Genomic DNA, 26109 nt, shown 5'->3' with positions numbered 1-26109 from the left:
CTCCCAGGCTGGAGTGCAGTGGCACGATCTTGGCTCACTGCAACCTCCACCTCCTGGGTTCAAGTGATTCTCCTGTCTCGGCCTCCCAAGTAGCTGGGACTACAGGCAAGTGCCCCCACACCCGGCTAATTTTTGTATTTTTACTAGAGACGGGGTTTTGCCATGTTGGCCAGGCTGGCCTCGACCTCCTGGTCTTAAGTGATCCACCCACCTTGGCCTCCCAAAGTGCTAGGATTACAGGCATGAGCCACCACACCCAACCTTTTCACAACATTTAAAATACCAATTTTCCTGAAAAGTACCCATATATTGAATGCAATTCCAATTAAAATGACAATGCCACAAACATCCCCATTCATGTATTTTGGTGAATATGTATACACACTTTTGGGTTAAAGAATGGAACTCCTAGGTTATAGCAAATGCATATATTGAAATTCAATAGATCTTGCCAAATAGTTTTCCAAAGTGATTGTATCAATGTATACACTCGCCAGTAAACTACGATATTAAGTTTCTTTGACCTTAAAATTCATTTTCTTATTCTGAAAGAAAACATTTCTGTGGGCTCTTGGTACTTTGCCCATTCTGCCTAATGGATAAGTAGGCCACAGTAGTATGCACCTTGGACAAATCAGCCAGATTCGTATTTTAAGTGAGAGGATGGCAAATGGGCATGGGAAATTTCAGAGTGGGAGTTGGAGTGAAGGGAGAGGGCTTTAAAAATTTACGTAATCTCAAAATCTGAAACAAATCCATTTTATGTCCAAAGTAACACACTTAGAAACAAACCATAATAAGGAATACAACCCCATCCATTGCCTCACACAATGAATTCCACAATGTCACAGAGTGAAAACACAAAACACACAGGCATTCTTGCTCTAAAACTAATGCACACTTAACGCCTGCTGTGCTCCTGGAGCTACTATAGGCGCTGGCGCTACCTGGGAGCGCGAAAAACAAAAGCCCCTGTCCTCAAGAGAGCTCGCACCTAGAGTACCAACCGCGGACCATACTCTGGAGCTCGCCACCTTCTCCTCTCACACGCAGGTTTGAGGCTTTGAGGTCTGCATACCCGTGTTCTGCCTTTTCCGGCCGAGACTCAAGATTTCACTCGCCTCCTCTAAACACGCAGGACGACCTGAAATCATAGCCCTTAATAGAGCAAGTCAACCAACGGTGCAGATGGCCAAGCTCTTGCGCATGCGCCCTCTGAGCATAGTCTACAGAATGGCGGGCGCCGTGGACATGGTTATTCCAGATGGACTACATTTCCCAGAAGTCACCGTGTTTGGCTCCCCTTCGAGCTCTAGGTCTTTTTCCGGTGTCCAAGCGGCTGTAGCCCCTACGTGGTGAGTAGATCGTGTCCAAAAAAAAGAAATCAGCGGAGGCTTCCACAGTCCCTGGTTGGAATGGAACCCGCGATGAGGGTGAGAGGCGCTGAAGACCAGAAGACCCAGGGCGTGGACGGGGCGTGTCATGCCTGGAGTTTCAGTGGAATTTCAGGCCTGTCTTCTTGAGCAGCAGAGGAGGAGATTGTGTGTGCCTGTGAGAGACTGTGTGGGTGTGGGTGTGGGTGTGGGTGTGATGAACGAATAGTGTTGTGTATGTGTGTGTGTGTGTTAGACGAATGAACAGGGTTGTGTACCTGTGTAAATTGTCACTGTGACTCCAGGCTCTAGGCTCTGCAGATTCCGCAGCCCTGTCGCCTCACAGACACTTGGGATCTGCAGCACATAAAAGAGAGAAGCCAGATTCATGGAGGCATGAAGGATCCCAGCAAGAAAACACAGACTTGATCTTGAGATGAGATTTTTGAAGTTGGCTGCGGCCTCAAGGCAGGCTCTGAGAAGACTCCATAAAGAGTTCTCAGGAATAGGAATCCCTCCTGGATATTTCCCTCTTGGAAGCTCCGAGGAGCCAGCTATATGTTTGTAACCATAGCATTTCTAAATCTCCAGCCCCAGGAACCTGCTGTGAATTAGAGACAGGTTCCACCCTAGACATCGGTGACGTTGGCCTCTCTGGTATTGGGAAGGTCAACACTGTTCCAGTTTCCCTCCTACTCCCATCTGGTTGTGCTCAGTGAAGTAGGTGAGCAGGTATGATCACTGAAGATATTTCCTAAGTTACTGTGTTATCCAAGAAACCCCAGATGTCTCATGATTGCCTTCTCTTTTCCAGTGCTGCCCTTCTGTTAAAAAAAAAAAAAAAACCATGATCCTGAAAGAGGAAAGAATTTTTGTTACACAACTGAAAGCTAAAGTCCAGGTGAGTTTATATTTCCTCATTACTCGTAAAATGCTCTTTAATTTTAAAGACAGGAGACTCTTTCTTCTCTTTGGAAATGCCCTGCCTAACAGTGACATATCTGTGAATATGCCATTACAGCCTCCTTTCAGGGCCCTTAAGCCCTTCTCTTCATAATTTAACGTTTTGCCTACTACGAGCTATTATGTTTCTAATTGTTGACTAAAAACTAGTCTATAATGAACACCATTTTGCAGAGATCTTTGCATCCTTTTATAGCCATTCCCTAAGGATAAACCCTAGTTTCAAAATGTGAGTCAAATATCAGATATTTACCATGTGCTTGTACTTGTTGGGATACAATGACAAAAAGATATAGTTACTATCCTCAAATGACTTGGTATCCAGTAAGGAAAATGAAATCAGAATAGGGATAAGAAAGATAGTGGATGTGAAAGGCCACTAGAGAAATTCAGATGACTTGTCTTGGAAGTTCACAGGGAAGAGGCATTATTCTGACTGTAGCAGCATTGTCAGGATATGATCAAACTGTGAGAATTCAGTGAAAGAAAATGGGTCTTAACACCTTAGAGTTTTTATTCTAATGATGTTAAATGCAAAGTGACATTAAATGGAACAAGATGTCTTAACAACTGTTTGCAGGACACTGTGATTAGGAGGACAGATACAGAAGTAAAATAAACCCATTAGGAATATATAATAGGAAGCAGCTTTGAAACTACCAGTAATGCATTCAAAATATCAGAGTCTCCGATTTACATTGACATAACATTTCTACAGGCAAACGAATCATAGGGTGGATTCAGGTAATCGGAACTGATGAAAATAAAGTAAAAGCTTTCAATAAAACACAGCAGCAGTTTTTAGAGCAGCATTGGTTCTCAAATGTAGAATGCATCAGAATCACCTGCAGGGCTTGTTCAAACAGAGTTTGCTGGGCCCCAGCGGCAGAGTTTCTAATTCAGTAGCTCTGAGGTAGAGCAGAGTATCTGCACTGGTAACAAGTTCCCAGGGACTATATTTAGAGGACCTTTGTTCTAGAGTATTCTAAGCTTTTTCCTCCAGATCAAAAGATATTTAAAAGGTAAGGCAGGGAGGATTTTTTCCCACCTGTTCAGAGAGAAGATTGCTCTGTTAAAAATTCAAAAATCTATCTAACTGTGTCTCAAGACAAAACTATATAGTTGCTATGCTCAAATGACTTGGTATCCAGTAAGGAAGAATAAATAAAAATAGGAATAAGTAAGATAGTTGCTTTTTTAAAAAAAGGTTTAATTTTATGAAATATACTTTTAGGAAAAGGCAGAAACCCAGGACTGTAAAACAAATATTGAGTAAGTTAATATACGGGTTTATGTTTTCCATACTTTTCTCAACTTATTGATGTCTGTCAGTTTTTCTCTCTATATTGATAAATACATATATTTTATAAATGTAATCATATTTACAAACCTATCATCATGAGAATGATGGGGTGACTCCAGCTGAGTATTCAGCTGGACAAAATAAGGTTGTTTCTGGTATTTGACTACTATGAATAAAACTTCTATGAACATCCTTTACAAGTCTTTGTGTGGACATATGTTTTTGTTTTTCTTGGGTACATACCTAAGGGAGGGCGTGGTTTACCTAGTTTACACTCCAACTGCAATGTGTATAAGGTCCAGTTGCTCCTCAAACTTGCCAATACTTCGTGTTGTCAGACATTTTAACTTGAGCCAACCTGGTGCATGTGTAGTGGTATCTCATTGTTATTTTTATTTACATTTTCCTGATAATGATGTTAACATCTTTTCATATGATATTACCTATTTTGATATACTCTTGGGTCAATCAACTATTTTCCCCATTTTTAAATTTGATTTGTCATTTTCCTATTGATTTGTAGGAATTTATAAATGTATTTTGAACACAAGTCTTTTGTGTATGTATACAGACATAAAAAGGAGCGGGGAGGAGGAGAAAAATGGAGGGAGGGAGAAGGGGGAGAGGAAAGAGTTCCTGTGGCTTCTTATTCACTTTCTTAATCATGTCTTATTATAAATAGATGTTCTTAATTTTAATGAAGACCTATCTACTTAGGTATGTCCACAATAAATGGGCCGGGTTATGAAATTTACATGAGGGCTTAAGAAATTTGGCTCAGGATCACAGCTAGCTTGCAACACATTTTCATCTTTCACTGTTTCAGGCCATAACCTACACAACTTACCAGTGCCTAGGAATGTTTAAGGCCTTGCCTTGGGTTCAAACCTATAGGGGAAAACATGCAACTGAACAGGTCACAGGGAGGTCAAGGCACTCTATGAAACACAGAGAGTAGGGGAAACTTGGGGAACCTAGTTGAGTTTGATTGGCACTTTTCATTTCTTTTTTTTTTTTTTTTTTTTTTTGAGACGGAGTCTCGCTCTGTCGCCCAGGTTGGAGTGCAGTGGCCGGATCTCAGCTCACTGCAAGCTCCGCTTCCCGGGCTCACGCCATTCTCCTGCCTCAGCCTCCCGAGTAGCTGGGACTACAGGCGCCTGCCACCTCGCCCAGCTAGTTTTTTGTAGTTTTTAGTAGAGACAGGGTTTCACCGTGTTAGCCAGGATGGTCTTGATCTCCTGACCTCGTGATCCGCCCGTCTCGGCCTCCCAAAGTGCTGGGATTACAGGCTTGAGGCACCGCACCCGGCCTAAGCACTTTTCATTTCTTAAATGTTTGGGAGAATTTGCCACCGAATCCCCTTGGCCTGACATTATTTTTATGAGAAGATCCTTAATACAGATTTAATTTCTTTAATAAATAAAACAATATTTAGATTTTCAATTTCTTATATCAGTTCAAATTGTGTCTTCAAGGAATTTTAACATTTCATCTACATTTTCAAGTTTATTAAAAAGTTATAAAGTTGTTCATACAATTCTGATTTTAATGTCTGTAAAATATGTAGTGATATCTTCTTTTATATTCCTGATATTGGCAGTTTTTTCTTGATCAGTGTAACTAGAAGTTTATTATTCTTATTAATCTCTTCAGTGAAATAGCTTTGGCTTTATTGATTTTTATTGTATATCTGGGTTTTTTCTGTTATTCATTACTTTTGGTATGTTATACTTTCTATAGGTCTAATTTGCTTTTCCTTTTCAAGCTTTTTGATGTATATCACTGATTTTCAGCCTTTCTATTTTGATAAAACATATATTTAAAGCTTATGTTTTCATAAGCATTGGTTTACCTGCATCTCACAAGCTTTGATATATCTTACATTCACTATCATTGAACTCAAAATATTTTCTAGCTTCCATTGATTTATTATTTGACCAGTAACTATTCAGAAGCATCCCTTTTACACAGGCACATCTCATTTTATTGCATGTTGCTTTATTGCACTTTGCAAATATTGCAATTTTTACAAATCGAGATTTGTAGTAACCCTGAATTGAGCAAGTACATTGTCTCTGGTTTTCAACAGCATGTGCTCACTCTGTCTCTGTGTCACATTTTTGTAATTCTAGCAATATTTAAAACTTTTCCATTATTTTTATGGTGACTGTGATCAGGGTCCTTGATGTTACTGTTGTAATTGCTTTGGGACACCATGAGCCACACTCATATAAGATGGTGAACTGAATGAATATATGTTCTGTGTCTTCTGACTGCTCCACCAACCAGCTATTCCTGTCTCTCTTCCTTTCTTTGTGCCTTCCTATTTCCTAAAACACAGCAATATTGAAATCAGGCCAATTAGTAGCCCTACAATGGCCTCTAAATGTTCAAATGAAAGGAAGAGTCCTCCGTTTCTCACTTTTAATCAAAAGCTAGAAGTGATTAAGCTTAGTGAGGAAGGCATGTCAAAAGCCACGACGGGCCCAAAGCTAGACCTCTTGTGCCAAACAGTTAGTCTAGTTGTGAATGCAAAGGAAAAGTTCTTGAAGGAAATGAAAAGTGCTACTCGAGTCATTTGGAGATACTGCTGATCCGGAGAAAGATTCATGGTCCAGATAAAAGATCAAGCCAGCCGCAAAATTCCCTTAGGCCAAAGCCAGAGCAAAGACCTAACTCTCTTCAATTTTGTGAAGTCTGAGAGACGTGAGGAAGCTACAGAAGAAAGGTTGGATGCTAGCAGAGCTTGGTTCATAAGGTTTAAGGAAAAAAGTCATCTCCATAACTAGAAAGTGCAAGGTGAAGCAGCAAGTGCTGATGTATATGTTGCAGCCAGTTGTCCAGAAGATCTGGCTAAGATAATTGATGAAGGTGGCTACATTAAACAAAAGATTTTCCATGTAGACAAAACAGCCTTCTGTTGGAAGAAGATGCCATCTAGGACTTTCATAGCTAGAAAGAAGTCAATGCCTGGCTTCAAAGGGCAGGCTGACTCTCTTGTTAGAGGCTAATGCAGCTGGTGACTGTAAGTTGAAGGCAATACTCATTTACCATTCTGAAAATCCTAGCACCCTTAAGAATTGTGCTAAATCTACCCTGCCTGTGCTCTAGAAATGGGACTGTTGTCCCAAAGCCTGAGTGACAGTGACAGCATATCTGTTTATGGCATGGTTTACACAATATTGTAAACCCACTGTTGAGACCCACTGCTCAGAAAGAAAAAAAAAAGATTCCTTTCAAAATATTACTGCTGATTGACATTGCACCTGGTCACCCAGGCACTCTGATGGGGATGTATGGAAAAGATAAATTTTGCTTTCATGCCTACTAACACAACATCCACCCTGCAGCCCATGCATGGATCAAGGATTAATTTCAACTTTCAAGTTTTATTTTTTTAAGAAATACATTTCATAAAACTCTAGCTGCCATGGATTGTGATTTCTCTAATGGATCTAGGCAAAGTGAACTGAAAAGCTTCTGGAATGGATTTAACATTCTAGATGCCATTAAGAACACTCCTGATTCATAGAAAGAGGTCAAAATGTTTAACAAGAGTTTGGAAGAAGCTGATTCCAACCCTCACGGATGACTTTGAGGGGTTCAAGACTTGAGTGGAGGAAGTAACTGCAGATGTGGCAAAAATAGCAAGAGAACTTGAATTAGACATGGAGCCTGAAGATGTGGCTGAATTTCTGCAATCTCATGATAAACCTTTAATGGATGAGGAGTTGCTTCTTACGGATGAGTAGCTAAAGTGGTTTCTTGAGATGGAATCTACTCCTGGTGAAAATGCTGTGAATGTTGTTGAAATGAAAGCAAATAATTTTGAATAGTACACAAGCTTAGTTGATAAAGCAGCAGCAGGGTTGGAAAAGATTGACCCCAATTTTGAAAAAAGATCCCCTGTGAGTAAAATGCTATCAAACAGGATCGCATGCTACAGAGAAATCTTTTGGAAAGGAAGAGTCAATTGATGTGGCAAACTTCATTATTGTCTTTTTCTTTTTTTTTTTTTTTAAAGACAGTGTCTTGCTCTGTCACCCAGACTGGAGTGCAGTGGTGTGATCTCGGCTCACTGCAACCTCTGCCTCCCAGGTTCAAGTGCTTCTTCTGCCTCAGCGTCCCAAGTAACTGAGACTACAGCTGTACCCCACCACGCCCAGGTAATTTTTTTTTTTTTTTTTTTTTTTGAGACAGAGTCTCTCTCTGTCGCCCAGGCTAGAGTGCAGTGGCACGATCTCAGCTCACTGCAGCCTCCACCTCCCGGGTTCAAGCAGTTTTCTGCCTCAGCCTCCAAGTAGCTGGGATGACAGGTGCCCGCCACCATGCCTGGCTAATTCTTGTATTTTTAGTAGAGGTGGGGTTTCACCATGTTGGCCAGGCTGATCTTGAACTCCTGACCTTGTGATCCACCCACCTCGGCCTCCCAAAGTGCTGGGATTACAGGTGTGAGCCACCGTGCCCGGCTAATTTTTGTATTTTTAGTAGAGACAGAGTTTCACTGTGTTGGCTAGAATGGTCTCAATCTCTTGACCTCGTGATCCACCCACCTCGGCCTCTCAAAATGCTAGGATTACAGGCATAGCCACTGCACCTGGCCCATTACTGTCTATTTTTAGAAATTGTCATAGCCATCCCACCCTTCAGCAACACTGACCAGTGAGCAGCCATCAACATCAAGGCATTACCTTCCACCAGCAAAAAGGTTATGACTCTCTGAAGGCTCAGATGACCATTAGCATTTTTTAGCAATGAAGTATATTTAAATTAAGGTATGCACCTTATTTTTTAGGCATAATGCTATTACACACTTAATAATACAGTATAAACATAACTTTTCTATGCACTGGGAAACCAAAAAATTCATGTGGCTCACTTTACTGCAGTATTCGCTTTATCGTGGTGGTCTGGGGCCAAGCCGGCAATATCTCCATGGTCTGTCTGTATTTGGAAATATTTGAGAACCTCTTCTTTTTGAGTTCTAAGCTAATTGTAAAGGCTGAGAAAATATACATTGTTTTACATTAATCCTTTGTAATTTGTAGATGCTTTATAGCACAGAATGTTATTCTGATAAATACGATGTAATCATTTGAACAGAATGTGTAGTCTGCAGTTTGGGAGTATAATGTTCATTTGGTTTAATTTGGTTAATCTTGTTCAAACTTTTATGCTTTTGTGGATTTATTTTTGGTGTTCCTATCGTAGTTACCAATACAGAGTGTTGAAATCTCTAACTTTAATTTAAAATTTGTCTCTCCTTTAATTCTGTTGACATTTATTTTATATTTTTTGAAACTATGTTATTAGGTACATACAAATATAGGCCTACCATTGTATTCTTGCTGAATTGCAGAATATGACCCTCTTTATTACTTACAATACTTCTTGCATTAAAATCTACTTTATCTGTTATTAGTATAGCTATGTCTGTTTTCTTCTGAATACTGTTTGATAGATTTTTCCATGTTTTTAAACACACGTGTCTTTACATTTAGAGAACGTTTCTTGTAAGCAGCCTAATTGATCCTATTTTTCTTTTTAACCTAATCTGATAATATTGGTTTTGAATTGCAATGGTTAGTTCATTTACATTTACTATAATTACTTTGGTTTAAGAATGCCATCTTGCTATGTGTTTTCTGTTTGTCTCATTCTTTATTTTTTAAATTGCTCTTTTCCTGACTTTTTTGTATAAATTCAGTTTTTTTTAAATTCCATTTCATCTCCTCTGTCAGTTTGTTGCTGTTGTTGTTTTGGGTTTTTTGTTTTTTTGTTTTTTTTTTTTTGGAGATGGAGTCTCGCTCTTGCCCAGGCTGGAGTGCAATGACTCGATCTCAGCTCATTGCAACCTCCACCTCCCAAGTTCAAGCAATTCTCCTGCCTCAGCCTCCCAAGTAGCTGGGATTATAGGCACCCGCCACCATGCCTGGCTCATTTTTGTATTTTTAGAAGAGACAAGGTTTTCTCATGTTGGCCAGGCTGCTCTCGAGCTCCTGACTTCAGGTGGTCTACCCTCCTCGGCCTCCCAAAGTGCTGGGATTACAGGCATGAGCTACCATGCCTGGTCTCGTCTATCAGGTTTTTCAATTGTACATGTTTGTATATTCTTTTGTTTTATGTATTTATTTTTTGAGACAGGGTCTTACTCTGTTACCCAGGTTGGAGGGCAGTGGCATAGTCTCGGCTCACTGCAACCTGCGCCTCCCAGGTTCAAGCAATTCTCCTGCCTCAGACTCCCAAGTAACTGGGATTACAGGCATGCCACCAAGCCCAGCTAATTTTTGTATTTTTAGTAGAGACGAGGTTTCACCATGTTGGCCAGGCTGACCTCAGGTGATCCACCCACCTCAGCCTCCCGAAGTCCTGGGATTACAGGTGTGAGCCACCACTCCTGGCCACTGAGGTATTATAATATAATATGCGTCTTTAATAGAGTCCCCATAGTGCAAGGACATTTCAGTAGTCATTAATAGAGGCTAATATGTTAACTCCATTAACCTCCTTGCTCACCATTTTTGCTATTATTGTCATTCCTCCATCCTATATTACAAGCCCCATAAAACATTATTATTTTCATTGCTTTAAATAATTCATTTGTTTAGTCATATCAGTCATGTCTTTACTCCATCTACAGCTGTTCATTGCTTGTTTGCATATTCTTGCTTCCATCTGGGATTACTTTCCTTTAGCCTAATGCTTTCTTTTAGTATTTCTTATATTGTGGGTCTACTGATAAAAAATTCTCTTAGCATTTGTTTGAACAAGTATTTAGTTCACCTTTATTTCTGAAAAATTTTTCTCTGGGTATAAAATTCAGAGTTCTCAGTTTTTTTCTTTCAGCACTTTAAAAATATACATTCCATTCTTAGGCTACGATAGTTTCTATTGAGAAGTCAACCATTTTTCTTACTGTTTTCTTATAGCTGACAGCTTTTTTTTTTAAACTATGTGGTTTTAAGTTATGTTTTTCAATGTTGTTTTTCAGCAGTTTGACTATGATATCTCTAGGTGTGAATTTCCTTATTTTATTTTGATTAAGTTTGACAAGTTTTTTTATTTATATATCAAGGTATTTCCTGAGATTTGGAATGTTTTTGTTCATTATTTCTTTAAATAATTTTTCTGTCCCATTCTCTCTTATTTTCTTCTAGATGTTCAGTGTCACATTTTCACCGTTTCTTGGCATTTTTCTTTTCAATTGTGTTCTCTTTTTTTCCCCCTCTCTGAATAAGATTGTTGTTAATTTGAGGCGCAGTGCATTGCCTCAGACTTGTCATTCCAGCTACTTGGGAAGCTGAGGTGTGAGGATCACTTGAGCCCAGCAGTTTGAGGCTGCAGTGAGCTATGATCATACCACTGCACTCCAGCCTGGGTGACAGAATAAGACCTCATCTCTAAAATAATAATAATAAACATGGAGGATTTTTTTTAAAGAAAGATTATTGCAAATTTGACTTAATGTTGCATAATAAGCTCTTTTTTTGAGACGGAGTCTCCCTATGTCACCCAGGCTGGAGTGCAGTGGCACGATCTCAGCTCACTGCAACCCCCATTTCCCCAGTTCAAGGGATTCTTCTGCCTCAGCCTTCTTTTTTTTTTTTTTGAGACAGAGTCTCGCTCTGTAGCCCAAACTGGAGTGCAGTGGCCGGATCTCAGCTCACTGCAAGCTCCGCCTTTCAGGTTCATGCCATTCTCCTGCCTCAGCCTCCCGAGTAGCTGGGACTATAGGCGCCCGCCACCTCGCCTGGCTAGTTTTTTGTATTTTTTAGTAGAGACGGGGTTTCACCGGGTTAGCCAGGATGGTCTCGATCTCCTGACCTCGTGATCCGCCCGTCTCGGCCTCCCAAAGTGCTGGGATTACAGGCTTGAGCCACCGCGCCCGGCCCTGCCTCAGCCTTCTAAGTAGCTGGGATTACAGGCGTGTGCCACCACACCCGGCTAATTTTTGTATTTCCAGTAGTGACAGGATCTCACCTAAATGAAAAGCATTTAGGTTTGAGTGAAGATGGGATCATCACTCACCTAGAGAGAGATTAGGGATCTAGCTAAGGGATCACTGAGAAATGAAAACACTTCCAAGGTCCCATTTTGTAGTGGAAGAGAAATTGACGGTCTTGAGGGAATCAAGGTTGTTCTGGATCATTCTACATTACTGTGTTCCAACTCAGGAACAGATCTATAGAGGGTTGTAGAAAGGAAAATCATCTAGAATGATATGTGGTAGGTGATGATATTGAACTATGGGGAAGAGGTTGGGATTTGTGTCCAACATACATGCCATGTTAGTATAATACTTTATACAATAATATTATTATTAATAGTGCCTTAATACCTTAAGAAAGATGAACTCTAATAAGAGGGTGCTTGTCACTTTATTCTTTTTTTTTTTTCTTTGAGATGGAGTCTTGCTGTTTCACCCAAGATAGAGTGCGGTGGCGTTATCTTGGCTCACTGCAACCTCTGCTGCCCGGGTTCAAGTGATTCTCCTGCCTCAGCCTCCCAAGTAGCCAGGATTACAGGTGCCTGCCACCATGCCCAGCTAATTTTTGTATTTTTAGTAAAGATGGGGTTTCGCCATGTTGGCCAGGCTGGTCTCAAATTCCTGACCTCAAGTGATCTGCCCACCTCAGCCTTTCAAAGTGCTGGGATTACAGGTATGAGCCACAACGCCCAGCCTCTTTTCAATTTTTTTTTTTTTTTTTTTTTTTTTTTAGAGATGGGGTCTTGCGCTCTTGCCCAATCTGGAGTGCAGTTTTGTTATCAAGGCTTACTGCAGCCTCAAACTTCTGGGCTCAGGTGATCCTCCCACCTTGGCCTCCCAAAGTGCTGAGATTACAGGCATAAGCCACCACACTTGGCCATTTTTTCGTTCTTTTAACTGAATTTTGAAGAGCAGAAGTTTTCAATTTTTCAAAGTGATAATACCATTTTATATTTCCCACCAACAGTGTATGAGGTTCTATTTCTGGATGAAATCCAGTTTATCAGCGTTTTCTTTTCTTTACAGATTGTACTTTTTCTTTAGGAATTGTACTGTTGTTGTATCTAAGAAATCTTTGCCTCACCCCAAGCTTATGTAGATTTTTATACTGTGTTTTCTCACAGAAGATCTATAGTTTTAGGTGTTAATGTTTATCTCCATTAGCCATTTTAAGTTAATCTTGGCATGTGGTATAAGGTATAGATCTTTTATTTTGCATATAGATATCCAGTTGTTCCTACACCATTTTTTTTAAAGACCGTCCTTTCTCCACTGAATTGCCTTTGGTCACTTGTATAAAGCCAGTTGTCTAGATATGTGTAGGTCTATTTCTCAACTCTGTTCCATTAACTTATTTGTCTACATTTATGCCAACAGCACATACTCTTGATTATTGTAGCATTATGTTAAGCTTTCCAATTAGTAGGGTTGATCCTCCAACTTTGTTCTTCTTCAGTGTTGTCTAGGTTATTCTAGAGCCTTCGTGTTTTCATCTGAATTTTAGAATGAGCTTGTCTATTTTTACAAAAGCTCTGCTGGGATTTTCTTTTTCTTTTTTTTTTTTTTTTTTGAGACAGAGTTTTGCTCTCGTTGCCCAGGTTGGAGTGCAATGGTGCGATCTTGGCTCGCCATAACCTCCGCCTCCTGGGTTCAAGTGATTCTCCTGCCTCAGCCTCCTGAGAAGCTGGGATTACAGACATGTGCTACCACGCCTTGCTAATTTTTTTTTTTTTTTTTTTTGAGACGGAGTTTCACTTTGTTGCCCAGGCTGGAGTGCAATGGTGCGATCTCAGCTCACAGCAACCTATGCCTCCCGGGTTCAAGCCAGTCTCCTGCCTCAGCCTCCGGAGTAGCTGGGATTACAGGCATGTGTCACCACGCCCAGATAATTTTGTATTTTTAGTAGAGACAGGGTTTCTCCATGTTGGTCAGGCTGGTCTTGAACTCTGGACCTCAGGTGATCTGCCCGCCTTGGCCTCCCAAAGTGCTGGGATTACAGGCACTAATTTTGTATTTTTTAGTAGAGACAGGGTTTCTCCATGTTGGTCAGGCTGGTCTCAAACTCCCAACCTCAGGTGATCCTCCTGCCTCAGCCTCCCAAAGTGCTGGGATTACAGGAGCATCACACTCAGCCTCTGCTGGGATTTTGATTGAGATTATGTTGAATCTGTGGATCTGTTTGCAAAGGTAAGAGTCATCTGACTGATGAACATTATAGCTTTCTATTTATTTAGATCTTTTAAGTTTTTTCTCAGTAATTATTTGTAGTTATGACAGTATTAGTATTGTACATCTTTTGTTAGGTTGATTCCTAAGTATTTTATATTTTTTCGTTTGATATTCAGTATTTTTAATTTTAATTTCCACCAATTGTTGCTAATTAAAATGCCATTTATGTTTAACATATTGAGCTTGTATCTTCTCAGCTTGCTAACTCACTTGATAGTTTTAATTAATATTTATTAGATTCTATTAGATTTTCTATATAGACAATCATGTTATCTGTGACTAAAGATATTCTTACTTCTTTTTCAATCCGGATGCTTTTTATTTCTTCTTCTTGCCTGACTTGCACTGGCTAGAACCTCTAGTACAATGTTGAATAGAAGTGGTGAGAGTAGACATCCTTGCTATATTCCTGATTTGGGGAGGAAAGCATTCAGCCTTTCACTATCAAATGTGATGTTTGCTATAGGTTTTTTACAGATCTCATTCATTAGATTAAGGATGTTGCCTTCTTTTCTTATTTCACCGAGGATATCAGGAGTGGATGTTGGCTTTTTTCAGATGCCTTTTCTGCATCTATTGATATGTTCTTATGGTTTTTCTTTTGTAGTTTGTGAATATGGTTAATTACCTTGATTGATTTTTAAATGTGAGACAAGCCTTGGATTGAGCCTTGGTCATAATAGAGTTCCCTTTCTTATATATTGTTAGATTTGATGTGCTAAAACTTTGTTTGGAATCGTTGCATCTGTGTCCATGATGGAAATTGGTCTGTACTTTTCTCGTTCTCAGCGGAATCCAGTGGGCTTTGCTTAGGTTCCCGCTCCCTGTGCCATAGCCTAGAAATTGTCTCCTTACAGTAAACTAGTGTGACTGCAGGTTTCACCTCATTTGTTACTTGTCTTTCAGGTATCATCGCCCAATGTTTTCTGTCTTGAAAACCTTGGTTTAATATATTTTGTTCAGGTTTTCAGTTATTTCATGCAGGAAGGTAAATTCAATCCCTGTTATTCCATCTTGGCTGGAAAAGATTTTATGATACACTTGTGGGAGGGGGTAGTTGTCAATTCATTTTTTTCATATTCCTTGAAGAGAAAAGCTGTAAGAACTTGCATTTATTAATATTATATGGTTTAGATACATAGAAGGTATTGTGCTTATATATACTATTTAATTTGGAAAGTTTGGTTACTTCATTTGTTTTCATGTATTTGGATTTCTCTCTAATATTACTAAGGAAATTTTGTGTGCTCCAACAGGATTCTTTAAGATTATGTGGGTGCTCTACTTAAGACATGCTAATTTATTTACTCTTATGTAACCATGTCATCATCTTGTAACTCTAGACTACTTCTTTTTACATATTGCCCCTTTTTTGCAATTTAATGTTCCATCTTGAAAGGTTTCCTTTACTTTTCTAAATAATACACGGGTTTGTCATTTCAGGTGCCATTGACATTCAGCGATGTTGCCATAGACTTTTCTCAGGAAGAGTGGAAATATTTAAACTTAGATCAGAGAGATTTGTAGAGATGTGATGTTGGAGAATTATACTAACGGTCTCATTGGGTAAGAATATCTGCACAAAATGATGTACAATATGCTCTCTAGAATATCAGCCTTCTCTGTTGTATATTTTACGGTCTATGCCAAGAAACCAGCTACGTTTCTGTTCCATATTCTCAAATGATTGGTTTGAAGTTTGCTAGGTGGAAATGGGCACCCCCATTCAGCACCTGAATCTTCACTATTCTTCGCTTGCCTTTATGCCTGCCTCTGCCCTGTCCTACAATTACTTCTTTTTCTAAATGACTAGAGGTTTGAATTCTGGCATTTTTCCACAAAGACACTATCAGCAAAAACAAATTTTAAATTATATGTGTGTTTAGAATGTCCGTAAATATTTACTTGCTGATCTTCCTACATAAAAAACATGGTTTTCTCTTTACTACAAACGAGCCTCCATAATTTTTATAGTAGTAGAATGAATTAAGATCATTCTCTTTTTTACTGTTATTTTTGTAGTTCTAGCAGTGGGCCTGTTGGCTTCCAGTGATCTGATACATTCCATGCAGAAGGGGCAGTCTTTGTTCAGTTTTTGGAAGATACGAACCATTCTCTCCTCCAATCTGGGACTTTAATTACACCTATGTTAGATCTTTTGAGCATATCCCACAACTTTATCATGTCCTTATCTGCTTTTCTCCTGTCTTTCCCCTCTACTTTTCATATGATGGAGTTTTAATGTTTTCTGTTGACCTGTATTCCAGCTCACTTATTCTGTTTTCTGCTGTGATAAGTCTGCTCTTAAAGAGGGGTTTTTCATTTTAGATATTGTCTTTTTCAGTTCCAGAAATTCAATTTAATTCTCTTTTATAACTTCCAAATCATTGTTGAAATCTTCATTCTTTTATTTGCTTTCCTTTTATTACTAAATTTTCATCTGTTTTCTTGGAACATTTTAATCATTGTTCATTTTTAAATTATTTTATGCCTCTTTTTTGTATCATCTGGGGGTCTGCTTCTCTGTTTCTTTCTTTTTACTCTTGTTATTTGTCATTTGTTAATGCCTCTTCAAGTTACTAGTGGTTGTGATTGTATACTGGACGTTACATATAAAATAACGGAAGAGGTTTCAGATGATGGTATCTTCCACCAGAGGGTATTTATGTTTTCCTCTATTAGTCTGATAGAATGCAGGCTGATGACTGTAATACAACTAGGAATTAAACTGGGTCACTGCTGGTTTTCAGTTTGGTAATGCTCAGCTACCTCTTTGTAATCACTGTTCTTTTAACTCTTGCTGTACTTAGAATCAGTGAGTTTTTTCAGGGGAAAGGTAGTTGTAGAGACTTAGGGCCAGCTTACCACTCCTTTAGTGGCTGTTATTGCTTATTTGTTTTTATTTTAAGCTTCTTATCCTGATGAATCTTTTGTTTCCAGGAAAAGTGCTTAAAATTAATAAGTTAATCATCCATATGAAAAATCAGAAAAAGAAGAGCGTGGTAGACTTAAAGAAAGTAGAAGAAAGGAAATAATAAAAAAAAACAGAAATTAGTTAAATAAAGCACAAACATACAAAAGAACAACTCACAAAATTGGTGCAACTCTCTCAACATGAATCAAGAAAAAAATCTATGTAAGGAAAAAAGGGAGCTGTCTTTACAAATCACGAAGCCTTGAAAATATGATGATGTTTTGGAAAGACTATGTCAGAAATTTTGATAAATGAAATAAATTATTCGGAAATTTTAATCTATAAAATCTTGACTTTAGAAAAAAATAGAAAACTTGAAAAGCCTTGTATGTATTACTAAAGAAACTGGATCAGTCATCAACATCTTCCCCCAAAACTGGATAATTTAGCCCTAGATGGTTTGTCATGAAAGTCTGAATGCAATAGTTTGAACATGCAATAATTTGGGGAATTTTTTTTCTGTGAGCTCTTTTGCATGTTGAGTGTAACAAAGAATCAATTACAGAAAAGTAAGAGATATGCAGAAAAATAACCATCTTATTAAACATATGAAGAATATTTATAATAGGCCAGGTGCAGTGGCTCACGCCTGTAATCCCAGCACTTTGGGCGGCCAAGGCAGGCGGATCACCTGAGGTCAGGAGTTCGAGACCAGTCTGACTAACATGGAGAAACCCCGTCTCTACTAAAAAATACAAAATTAGCCAGGGGTGGTGGCGCATGCCTGTAATCCCAGCTACTGGGAGGCTGAGGCAGGAGAATCGCTTGAAACCAGGAGGCGGAGGTTGCAGTGAGCCGAGATCGCGCCATTGCACTCCAACCTGGGCAACAAGAGTGAAACTCCATCTCAAAAAAAAAAAAAAAAAAAAGAATATTTATAATAGCTCATTTAATATCCTTGTTTATTATCTGTGTCATTCCTTGGTATCTTTTTTGGGGTGACTTTTCTACTGGTAATATTTTCCCTTTTTTTGCCTGCCGGATAATTTTTATTAGATACTAGACATTGTGAAGTTTACTTTGTTGGAATGCCAGATTTTTAATGTTCTTTGGCATATTTTGGTGTTTTGTTCAGGGATGCAGTTATGTAATTTGGACCCTATTTTATCCTTTCGTGGTTTGCTTTTAAGCTTTTGTCTAGACCAAAAGCTGTCCTGGATCAATCCTAACAAGCAATACCATTTTGGGGACTGTGTTGGATGCCTCATTGTTACAGTCTCTTTCTACTCTGGCTGGTGGAAACAGGAACTATCCCCTACCTACCCTTAGTGACTTTCAGGTATTGTTCTGCCTACCCCTATATGGTGGTACTTTCCTTTGCCTCATTAATTTGCTCACATGTATATTCATATCAGTACTCAGCCAGAGTCTCCAGGGGATCCCTCTACACATCTCCAGAACTCACTCTTTCTGTGCAGCTCCCTCCTCTCTGGTAGTCTGTCTTGCAATTTCTGTATACCTTACTGTCCCCGCACTCTGTGTTCCGCCTCCTTTGCTTGGGCATACTGCTGGACTCTGCTCTGGCTCCCCTTCCCTGTGCTTTCTTTTGGAAATTCTCTAGGCAGTCAGTTGTAGCACTGTTAGGTTCACCTCGTTTGTTTCCCTATTCTGCACTCCCTACTGCCCTGTATCTGAAAGCTCCTGTTTCCTATATTTTGTTTGTTTATGTTTAGTTATTTAAAGTAAGAGGGGAAATCTGATCCCTCTTAATATTTCATAACTAAAAGCACAAGTTACTGACTATGATTTTTAAAAGCTTGTTTGCATTTTAGAACAAGAGGTTCCAGACTGGCCTTGTATCTTCCCTCCCTGAACTAAGAATTAGCTATTTCTCCAGCGCACCCTAGCTCACATTAATGGGAAATAGTATATAGAGACAAGCCTGGCCAACAGGGAGCTAACTAACTGTGACCAGCTTTTTGTGGGGAAAAATATTTTAAAATTTTTTTCTTTTTTTTTTTTCATGGAAATTGGTCTGTTTAGATTTTCCATCTCTTCTGGAGTCTATTTGTTGTTGTTATTGTTTTACGTTTTATTTTGAAATAATTTTAGAGTTATAGATGAGTTACAAATGTGGTACAACAGGTTCCTGTAATGATAACATCTTACATAACCATGGTACATTTATGCAAACTAACAAGTTAACATTGTTAACAAAACTATAGACAAACTATCAGCAAAACTATAGATTTTATTCAGTTGTACCAGTTTTTCCACTGTCTTTTTTTCTATTCCATGATTCAATCCAGGATATCACATTGCATTTAGCCATCATGTGTTTTCGTTTTCTCCTATCTGTGATAGTTTTTGTCTTTCCTTGTCCTTTCTGGCCTTGATACTTTTTGAAGAGAACTAGTCAGGTATTTTGTAAAGTGCCCAACAATTTGGGTTTGTTGAATTTTTTATGATTAGACTGGGATTATCGGCTTTGGGGAAGAATATCAGAGAAGTACCTTTCTCATCATATCCATCATATCGTATCAGAAATACATGATATCAGCATGATTTATTGCTGGGGTATTAACCTTATAAATTTGTTTAAGGTGGTGTCTGTCATTGTTCTTCATTGTAAAGTTATTATTTTTCCCTTTTCATACTCTGTTTGCTAGAAACCAGTCAGTAAGCCTAGCTGGTGTCACTTCTGATTAATTTTATTTTCAGGAAGAGTCATCATTTCATGTACATTTGAAATATATTAGCACAGTTGTATGATTTTTTTTAACATTCTTTATTTCTTTATTGATGGTCATTTCCCCCTTGTCATTAGGTTTGGATTTTCCCCCCATCTTTTGTTCCTAAGGTATAAAGGAAATAATGGTTTGTATATGTTAATTCTACTGTTTTATTTAAATTTTGCTTTTATTGTATTTTCCTTTTCTGCAGTCCATCAGTTTATCATTCTTTTCCTAATGTCTCCCTAATTCTTGTATTTATTTATTTATTTATTTTTTTTTTTTTTTTTTTTTTTTTTTTTTTTTGAGACGGAGTCTCGCTGTGTCGCCCAGGCTGGAGTGCAGTGGCGCGATCTCGGCTCACTGCAAGCTCCGCCTCCCGGGTTTCCGCCATTCTCCCGCCTCAGCCTCCGAGTAGCTGGGACTACAGGCGCCCGCCACCGCGCCCGGCTAGTTTTTTTTTTTTTTTGTATTTTTAGTGGAGACGGGGTTTCACCGTTTTAGCCAGGAGGGTCTCGATCTCCTGACCTCGTGATCCACCCGCCTCGGCCTCCCAAAGTGCTGGGATTACAGGCTTGAGCCACCGCGCCCGGCCTTTATTTATTTATTTTTGAGACAGAATCTCCCTCTGTCGCCCAGGCTAGAGTACAGTGGCACAATCTCAGCTCACTGCAACCTCTGCCTCCTGGTTTCAAATGATTCTTGTGCCTCAGCTTCCCATGGAGCTGGGACTACAGGTGTGTGCCACCACACCTGGCTAATTTTTGTAATTTTAGGTTTCCCATTGTTGGCCAGGTTGGTCTTGAACTCCTGGCCTCAAGCAGTCTGCCTGCTTTGGCCTCCCAAAGTGCTGGGATTACAGGCATGAGCCATTGAGCCTGGCTGTTTTCTCTAATTTTTAAATGAGATGCATCATTTATTCATTTTAATTCTTTTATTTTTAATTAGATGTAAGCATGTTAATCTTTGAGTTTGCCTCAGTGCATTATAATTGAAAGCCATAGATTCTGATATGTAGTATGTCCATTATCACTGTCTTCAAGAAATTCTACAGTTTTAGTTTATATTTTCTCTTTGACCTAACAGTAGTTGTTGAGTGCTTTTTGTTTATAAATAGGAAGAAGTGTTTTGGCTTTTTGATATTGCTACTTATCCTTTATTGCATCAGAGGATAACATCTGTATTGTTTTGGCTTTTTAAATTTATACTTTTTTCATAGAAGAATTCCACATGTCTTCAATACTTGACCCATTTAGCATATTAGATTTCAAAGGCTGCTCCCTCACACAGATTATCAATCTTCAGCCTACATCCAACATATTCTTTCTTGCAAAGTACTAGGCACTCAGTTTCCTAGACTCTTGCCCCATTTTTTACTTTATTTTTCCTAATATCCCCAAGTTTATTTGCTTTGACTTTGATAAGCCTTTCAATATATTAATTTGTGCAATTCCTGAAAAATTGCTGAGATGCATTTCTATACAAGTTAAGAATGATTCACCTTGGCTTTAAATGAATAGAAGGGAGAATTTGGGAAAGGCATTGAAGAAACACAACAGATTGAACATGTGTAGAATGAAAAGAAGTAAACCCTTCAACCTTACAGGCTTTATTTGTAGATATAAAAAAAAACATTATTTAAAACATTACTTAAAAAGTTAATGCAACATGTGATTACCTTGATTGAGATAGAAACAGAAAAGCATGGCTATGCAAAGGCAGGAATGAACACCAGTGATAGAGGCATGTGTATTTTTAAGGGGACAGGTTATTGCAGAATGGCCACATATCAGCCTTTTCCACTTATTTTTTGTTTTTGTTTTTGAGACGGAGGCTCGCTCTGTCGCCCAGGCTGGAGTGCAGTGGCCAGATCTCAGCTCACTGAAAGCTCCACCTCCCAGGTTCACGCCATTCTCCTGCCTCAGCCTCCGGAGTAGCTGGGACTATAGGCGTCCGCCATCTCGCCCAGCTAGTTTTTTGTATTTTTTTTATAGAGACAGAGTTTCACCATGTTAGCCAGGATGGTCTCGATCTCCTGACCTCGTGATCCACCCGTCTCGGCCTCCCAAAGTGCTGGGATTACAGGCTTGAGCCACCGCGCCCGGCAACCACTTATATTTTTGACTGAGCTATTTTGGAAGTGCATTTTTCTCACCTGTAAAGCAAATGTGAGGTAAAAGATTAATAAGGAGTGAGAGATTAGAGTCAGGGAGAGATACTTAATAATTTTTATATAATTTTCAGAAATGAAATGGTTATTTTACTCAGCTGTCTTTTTCAATGACCTTTATTTTCATCCAATTTACATTTTTAACTCAACATTTTATTCTACAATGAATTATGTAATACTTACCATATGGTAGGGACTTATTTTTCAATGGGAGTTGAAAGAAGATTTGCATCTATGCTTATGTTTTAGGGTAACAAAATAAGTAGTAAAACAAATGAGATTTAGTAAATACACAATTGAGAGAAGCAGTATAAAGGCAAATAATTGGAAATTGGAATATAGACTTAAATATATGAATTTGCTTAAAGTTAGTCGATTATTTAAAGAAGCCACTTAAGAGGATTTCTGAAAGGCGGAACATCTGTGTAACACCCCAGGAGATGGGAAAGATTTGTGGTGTGTTCTCACAGCTGAAAAGATGCAATGTGGTACAATATAGGGAGCAGACATCAAGGGCTTGAAATGAATTTGTGTGGATGAGACAGGGCCTTTTATTCATGGTTATGTGTTTGGTTTTCATTCTAAGATAAAGAAAAACCACTGACAATATTATGTAGAGAGCAATGTGATAGTGTTATGAATGGAGATATTCAGGATATACTCCTGTGTATTCTGACCCACTCAGTCTGAGTGGATATCTAAAAGGTAGTATACATAAAACGCTCCTGTGGTGATTCTGATTTGCAACTAAATATGAGAACTAGTGACTTTCTCTTTGCCTACTCATAAATCTTGCATCCTCCTGTGTACTTTCATAATTTTCTGAGCCCTTCTTGCCTTTTAAAAATTGCATGGCAGTATTTTAGAATTTTCTAAACTCTTTTACTACTAACAGATACACTTTTAGTTTATCACTATTTTTAGTATCGATGTCCTCTCCCTACCCCTATTATTGGAAAATAGCATTTGTTTGTTTTTTCATTTTCTTCCAGACCTTGATTTCACAACTGAAAGTGACAAGTTGTCTTGAGAAAAAAGAAATTATGAAGTAAATGCATACCATCAGGAGACATTGAAAAGAAAGAAAACCTTCAACCTTATGAGGTTTATTTTCAGAAATGACCCACGGTACACAATTGAATTTGGGAGACAACAGGGACCTAAAGTGGGATGTTTTAGTCAAGTGATATTCAAAAAACATAAATCCCTTCCCCTGCATCAGAGAAATAACACAAGAGAGAAATCATATGAGTGTAAGGAATATAAGAAGGGCTTTAGAAAATATTCACACGTTACTGAACACCTGAGAGAACATACTGGTGTGAGACCCTATGAATGTAATGAATGTGAAAAGCATTTGTAATTTCCTAGCATTTTATTAGACATCAAAAAATCCACACTGATTTGAAACCCTATGAATGCAATGGATGTGAGAAGGCCTTTAGGTTTTATTCACAGCTTATTCAGCATCAGATAATTCATACTGGTATGAAACCCTATGAATGTAAGCAATGTGGGAAGGCTTTTAGACATCATTCTCACCTTACAAAACATCAGAAAATTCATATTGGCTTGAAACCCTTTGAATGTAAGGAATGTGGGGAAACGTTTAGATTATATCGACATGTGTCTGCATCAGAAAATTCATCGTGGTGTGAAACCCTATAAATGTAAAGAATGTGGAAAGGCTTTTGGTCATCATTCAAGTCTTTACCAACATAAGAAAATTCATTCTGGTGAGAAACCATATAAATGTGAACAATGTGAAAAGGCCTTTGTTTGCAGCCATCTACTTGTTGAACATCAAAGAAGTCATACTGGTGAGAAACCTCATGAATGCATGGAATGTGGAAAGGCTTTTAGTAGGGGCTCAAGCCTTCTTAAACATAAGAGAATTCACGGTGGTGAGAAACTCTATGGTTGTAAGGATTGCGGAAAGGCCTTTTGTAGAGGCTGTCAACTTACACAGCATCAGAGAATGCATACTGGTGAGAAGCCATATGAATGTAAAGAATGTGGGAAGACTTTTAAGCTTCATTCATATCTTATTCAACATCAGATAATTCATACTGATTTGAAGCCATATGAATGTAAGCAATGTGGGAAGGCCTTCAGTCGTGTTGGAGACCTTAAGATACATCAGTCAATTCATGCTGGGGAGAAACCCTATGAATGCAAGGAATGTGGAAAAACCTTTAGACTTAATTCTCAACTAATTTATCATCAGACAATTCATACTGGTTTGAAACCCTATATATGTAAAGAATGTAAGAAGGCCTTTCGTTCTATCTCAGGTCTTTCTCAACATAAGAGAATTCATACTGGTGAAAAACCCTATGAATGTAAAGAATGTGGTAAGGCATTTAATCGTAGTGATCGACTTACTCAACATCAGAGAATTCATACTGGTGTGAAACCACACAAATGCAAAGAATCTGGTAAGGCCTTTAGTCTTTGCTATCAACTTAGTCAACATCAAAGATTTCACCGTGGTGAGAGATTCTTAATGTAATAAGAGGGAAAGCCTTTAGCCATGGCACATCTTTTACCATTGTCACTATTATGATGCTATAGTGAAGATGTTGTTTTTTTTTTTGAGACGGATTCTCACTCTGTTGCCCAGGCTGGAGTGCAGTGGCACTATCTCGGCTCAGTGCAAGCTCCGCCCCCCAGGTTCACGCCATCCTCCTGCCTCAGCCTCCTGAACAGCTGGGACTACAGGCACCCGCCACTATGCCTGGCTAATTTTTTGTATTTTTTTAGTAGAGACGGGGTTTCACTATGTATCCAGGATGGTCTCGATCTCCTGACCTCATGATCCGCCTGCCTTGGCCTCCTAAAGTGTTGGGATTACAGGTGTGAGCCACCACGCCCAGCCTATGGAGAAGATTAAACTAGTTAATATAGAATATAAACACTTGGAAAGGCATCTGGCACATAGTATTTGCTTACTAAATATATTATTTTTATGATAATTGTTAGAATTACTAAAAATAAATTTTATAGAAGGAAGACCCTATGAGTGTGATATTTTGAAAATGTTCTATCATCACTTCATATAATTTATTCTGGACAAAATCCTGTAGAATATATTAAATGAGAAATTTTTAAATTCAAAATTCATAGCCCTAAAGATTAATGCTGGAATAAATACTGTGTATTTATTGAATAATGAAAGTATAGCTGTTGAAAATTAGAGAGTGGTTTAAAGAAATTTTTTCACAAATTCTATAATACAGATAACATACATTTGGCATCCTCTACAATTAAAATAAATTAGAAATGAACAGTTAGGTAGCCAAAAGATGGATATTAACTTGGAAAAGTTTTCCCCAAGTTTATGAAAATGTTAAGATTTACATACTTAGAGAAAAGGTAACTGTTTACAGTGGTGCAATGAAGGCTTGTTTGCCCTTCACCTAGTTTCAGTACATCTGATGTCTCTCTTTTTTATATGTATATACTAACACACATATACACACAAATACATATATACCCATACATGTCTCATATCTATGTATATACATAGACATATATATCATACTTATTACACATGAATATATATATTACATACATAATTTTTCCTGTTTTTTGAGTGAATGTTTTAGGTATCATTCACCTCTAAAAAGCAACATACAACTGCTAGGATCAAAGATAATCTTCTAGATATCTACTTAACTATTATCACAAAAAAATTAAATAACCCTATAATGTCTTAAAATATTCACTCCATTTGCAAATTTCTCCAATTTTTAAAATAATGTCTTTTAGCACTGGCTTTTTTACAAGTCAAGAACCAAACTAATCTCATATATTTTATATGATTATGGCTTATTAAGTCTCTTTTAGTCAAGAGCCTACCCTTCATCATTTTGTGACATAGACTTTTTGAAGACTTTAGATTTGACCTAAATAGTGTTGCACATCCTGTGTTTGTCTTACTGTTTCTGAAGGTGTGATTAACTTGTTTCTTTGTCCTCTATATTTACTGTGACCTGGAGGTTATAATTAGAGGCTTCATTGGGTTTCATATTAAACATTTTTAAAAGACTACTTCATAGATTGTATCATGTACTTAATATTGTAAAATGTCAGGTGGCCTACAAGTGAAACTAGGTTTTATCCCTTGATTCATGTATTGACCACTAGCTCCTTCCATTGTATGGGCGAATTTTTTCTTTGCAATTAAATAAGTAATCCATGGAAAGTCATGCTGGAAATTTAAACAGTCTTCTGTATTCTATTTTCGGAGATGGGGTATTGCTGTGTTGCCCAGGCTAGAATTCAGTGGCTATTCACAGATGTGATATAGCACACTATAGCCTTGAACTCCTGGGCTAAGGCAATCCTCCTGCCTCAACCTCTGGAGTAGCTGAGACTATAGGCACACAGTGCTACACCCAGTTGCTTAAAGAAATTAAGATGAAAATCCTCATCA

At 38.4% G+C, this 26109-nt stretch overlaps 1 protein-coding gene across 1 annotated transcript; it reads left to right on the top strand.

The window, feature by feature from the left end:
* The first annotated feature begins 1339 nt into the window (after positions 1–1339).
* Positions 1340–24347, top strand: ZNF404 (zinc finger protein 404). The gene is given in 8 exon segments (XM_010372454.2): positions 1340–2105; positions 2188–2274; positions 15299–15378; positions 15380–15411; positions 16576–16587; positions 22664–23017; positions 23020–23296; positions 23298–24347. Coding segments are annotated over 7 exon segments (1695 nt in total). The 5' UTR covers positions 1340–2105; positions 2188–2220; the 3' UTR covers positions 24184–24347.
* Positions 24348–26109: the final 1762 nt, after the last annotated feature.

This window comes from Rhinopithecus roxellana, chromosome 12 (assembly GCF_007565055.1).
Source record: "Rhinopithecus roxellana isolate Shanxi Qingling chromosome 12, ASM756505v1, whole genome shotgun sequence".
NCBI lineage: Eukaryota > Metazoa > Chordata > Mammalia > Primates > Cercopithecidae > Rhinopithecus > Rhinopithecus roxellana.
Note: the sequence above shows the minus strand (reverse complement) of the source record. Positions and strands in the feature narration are given on the sequence as shown.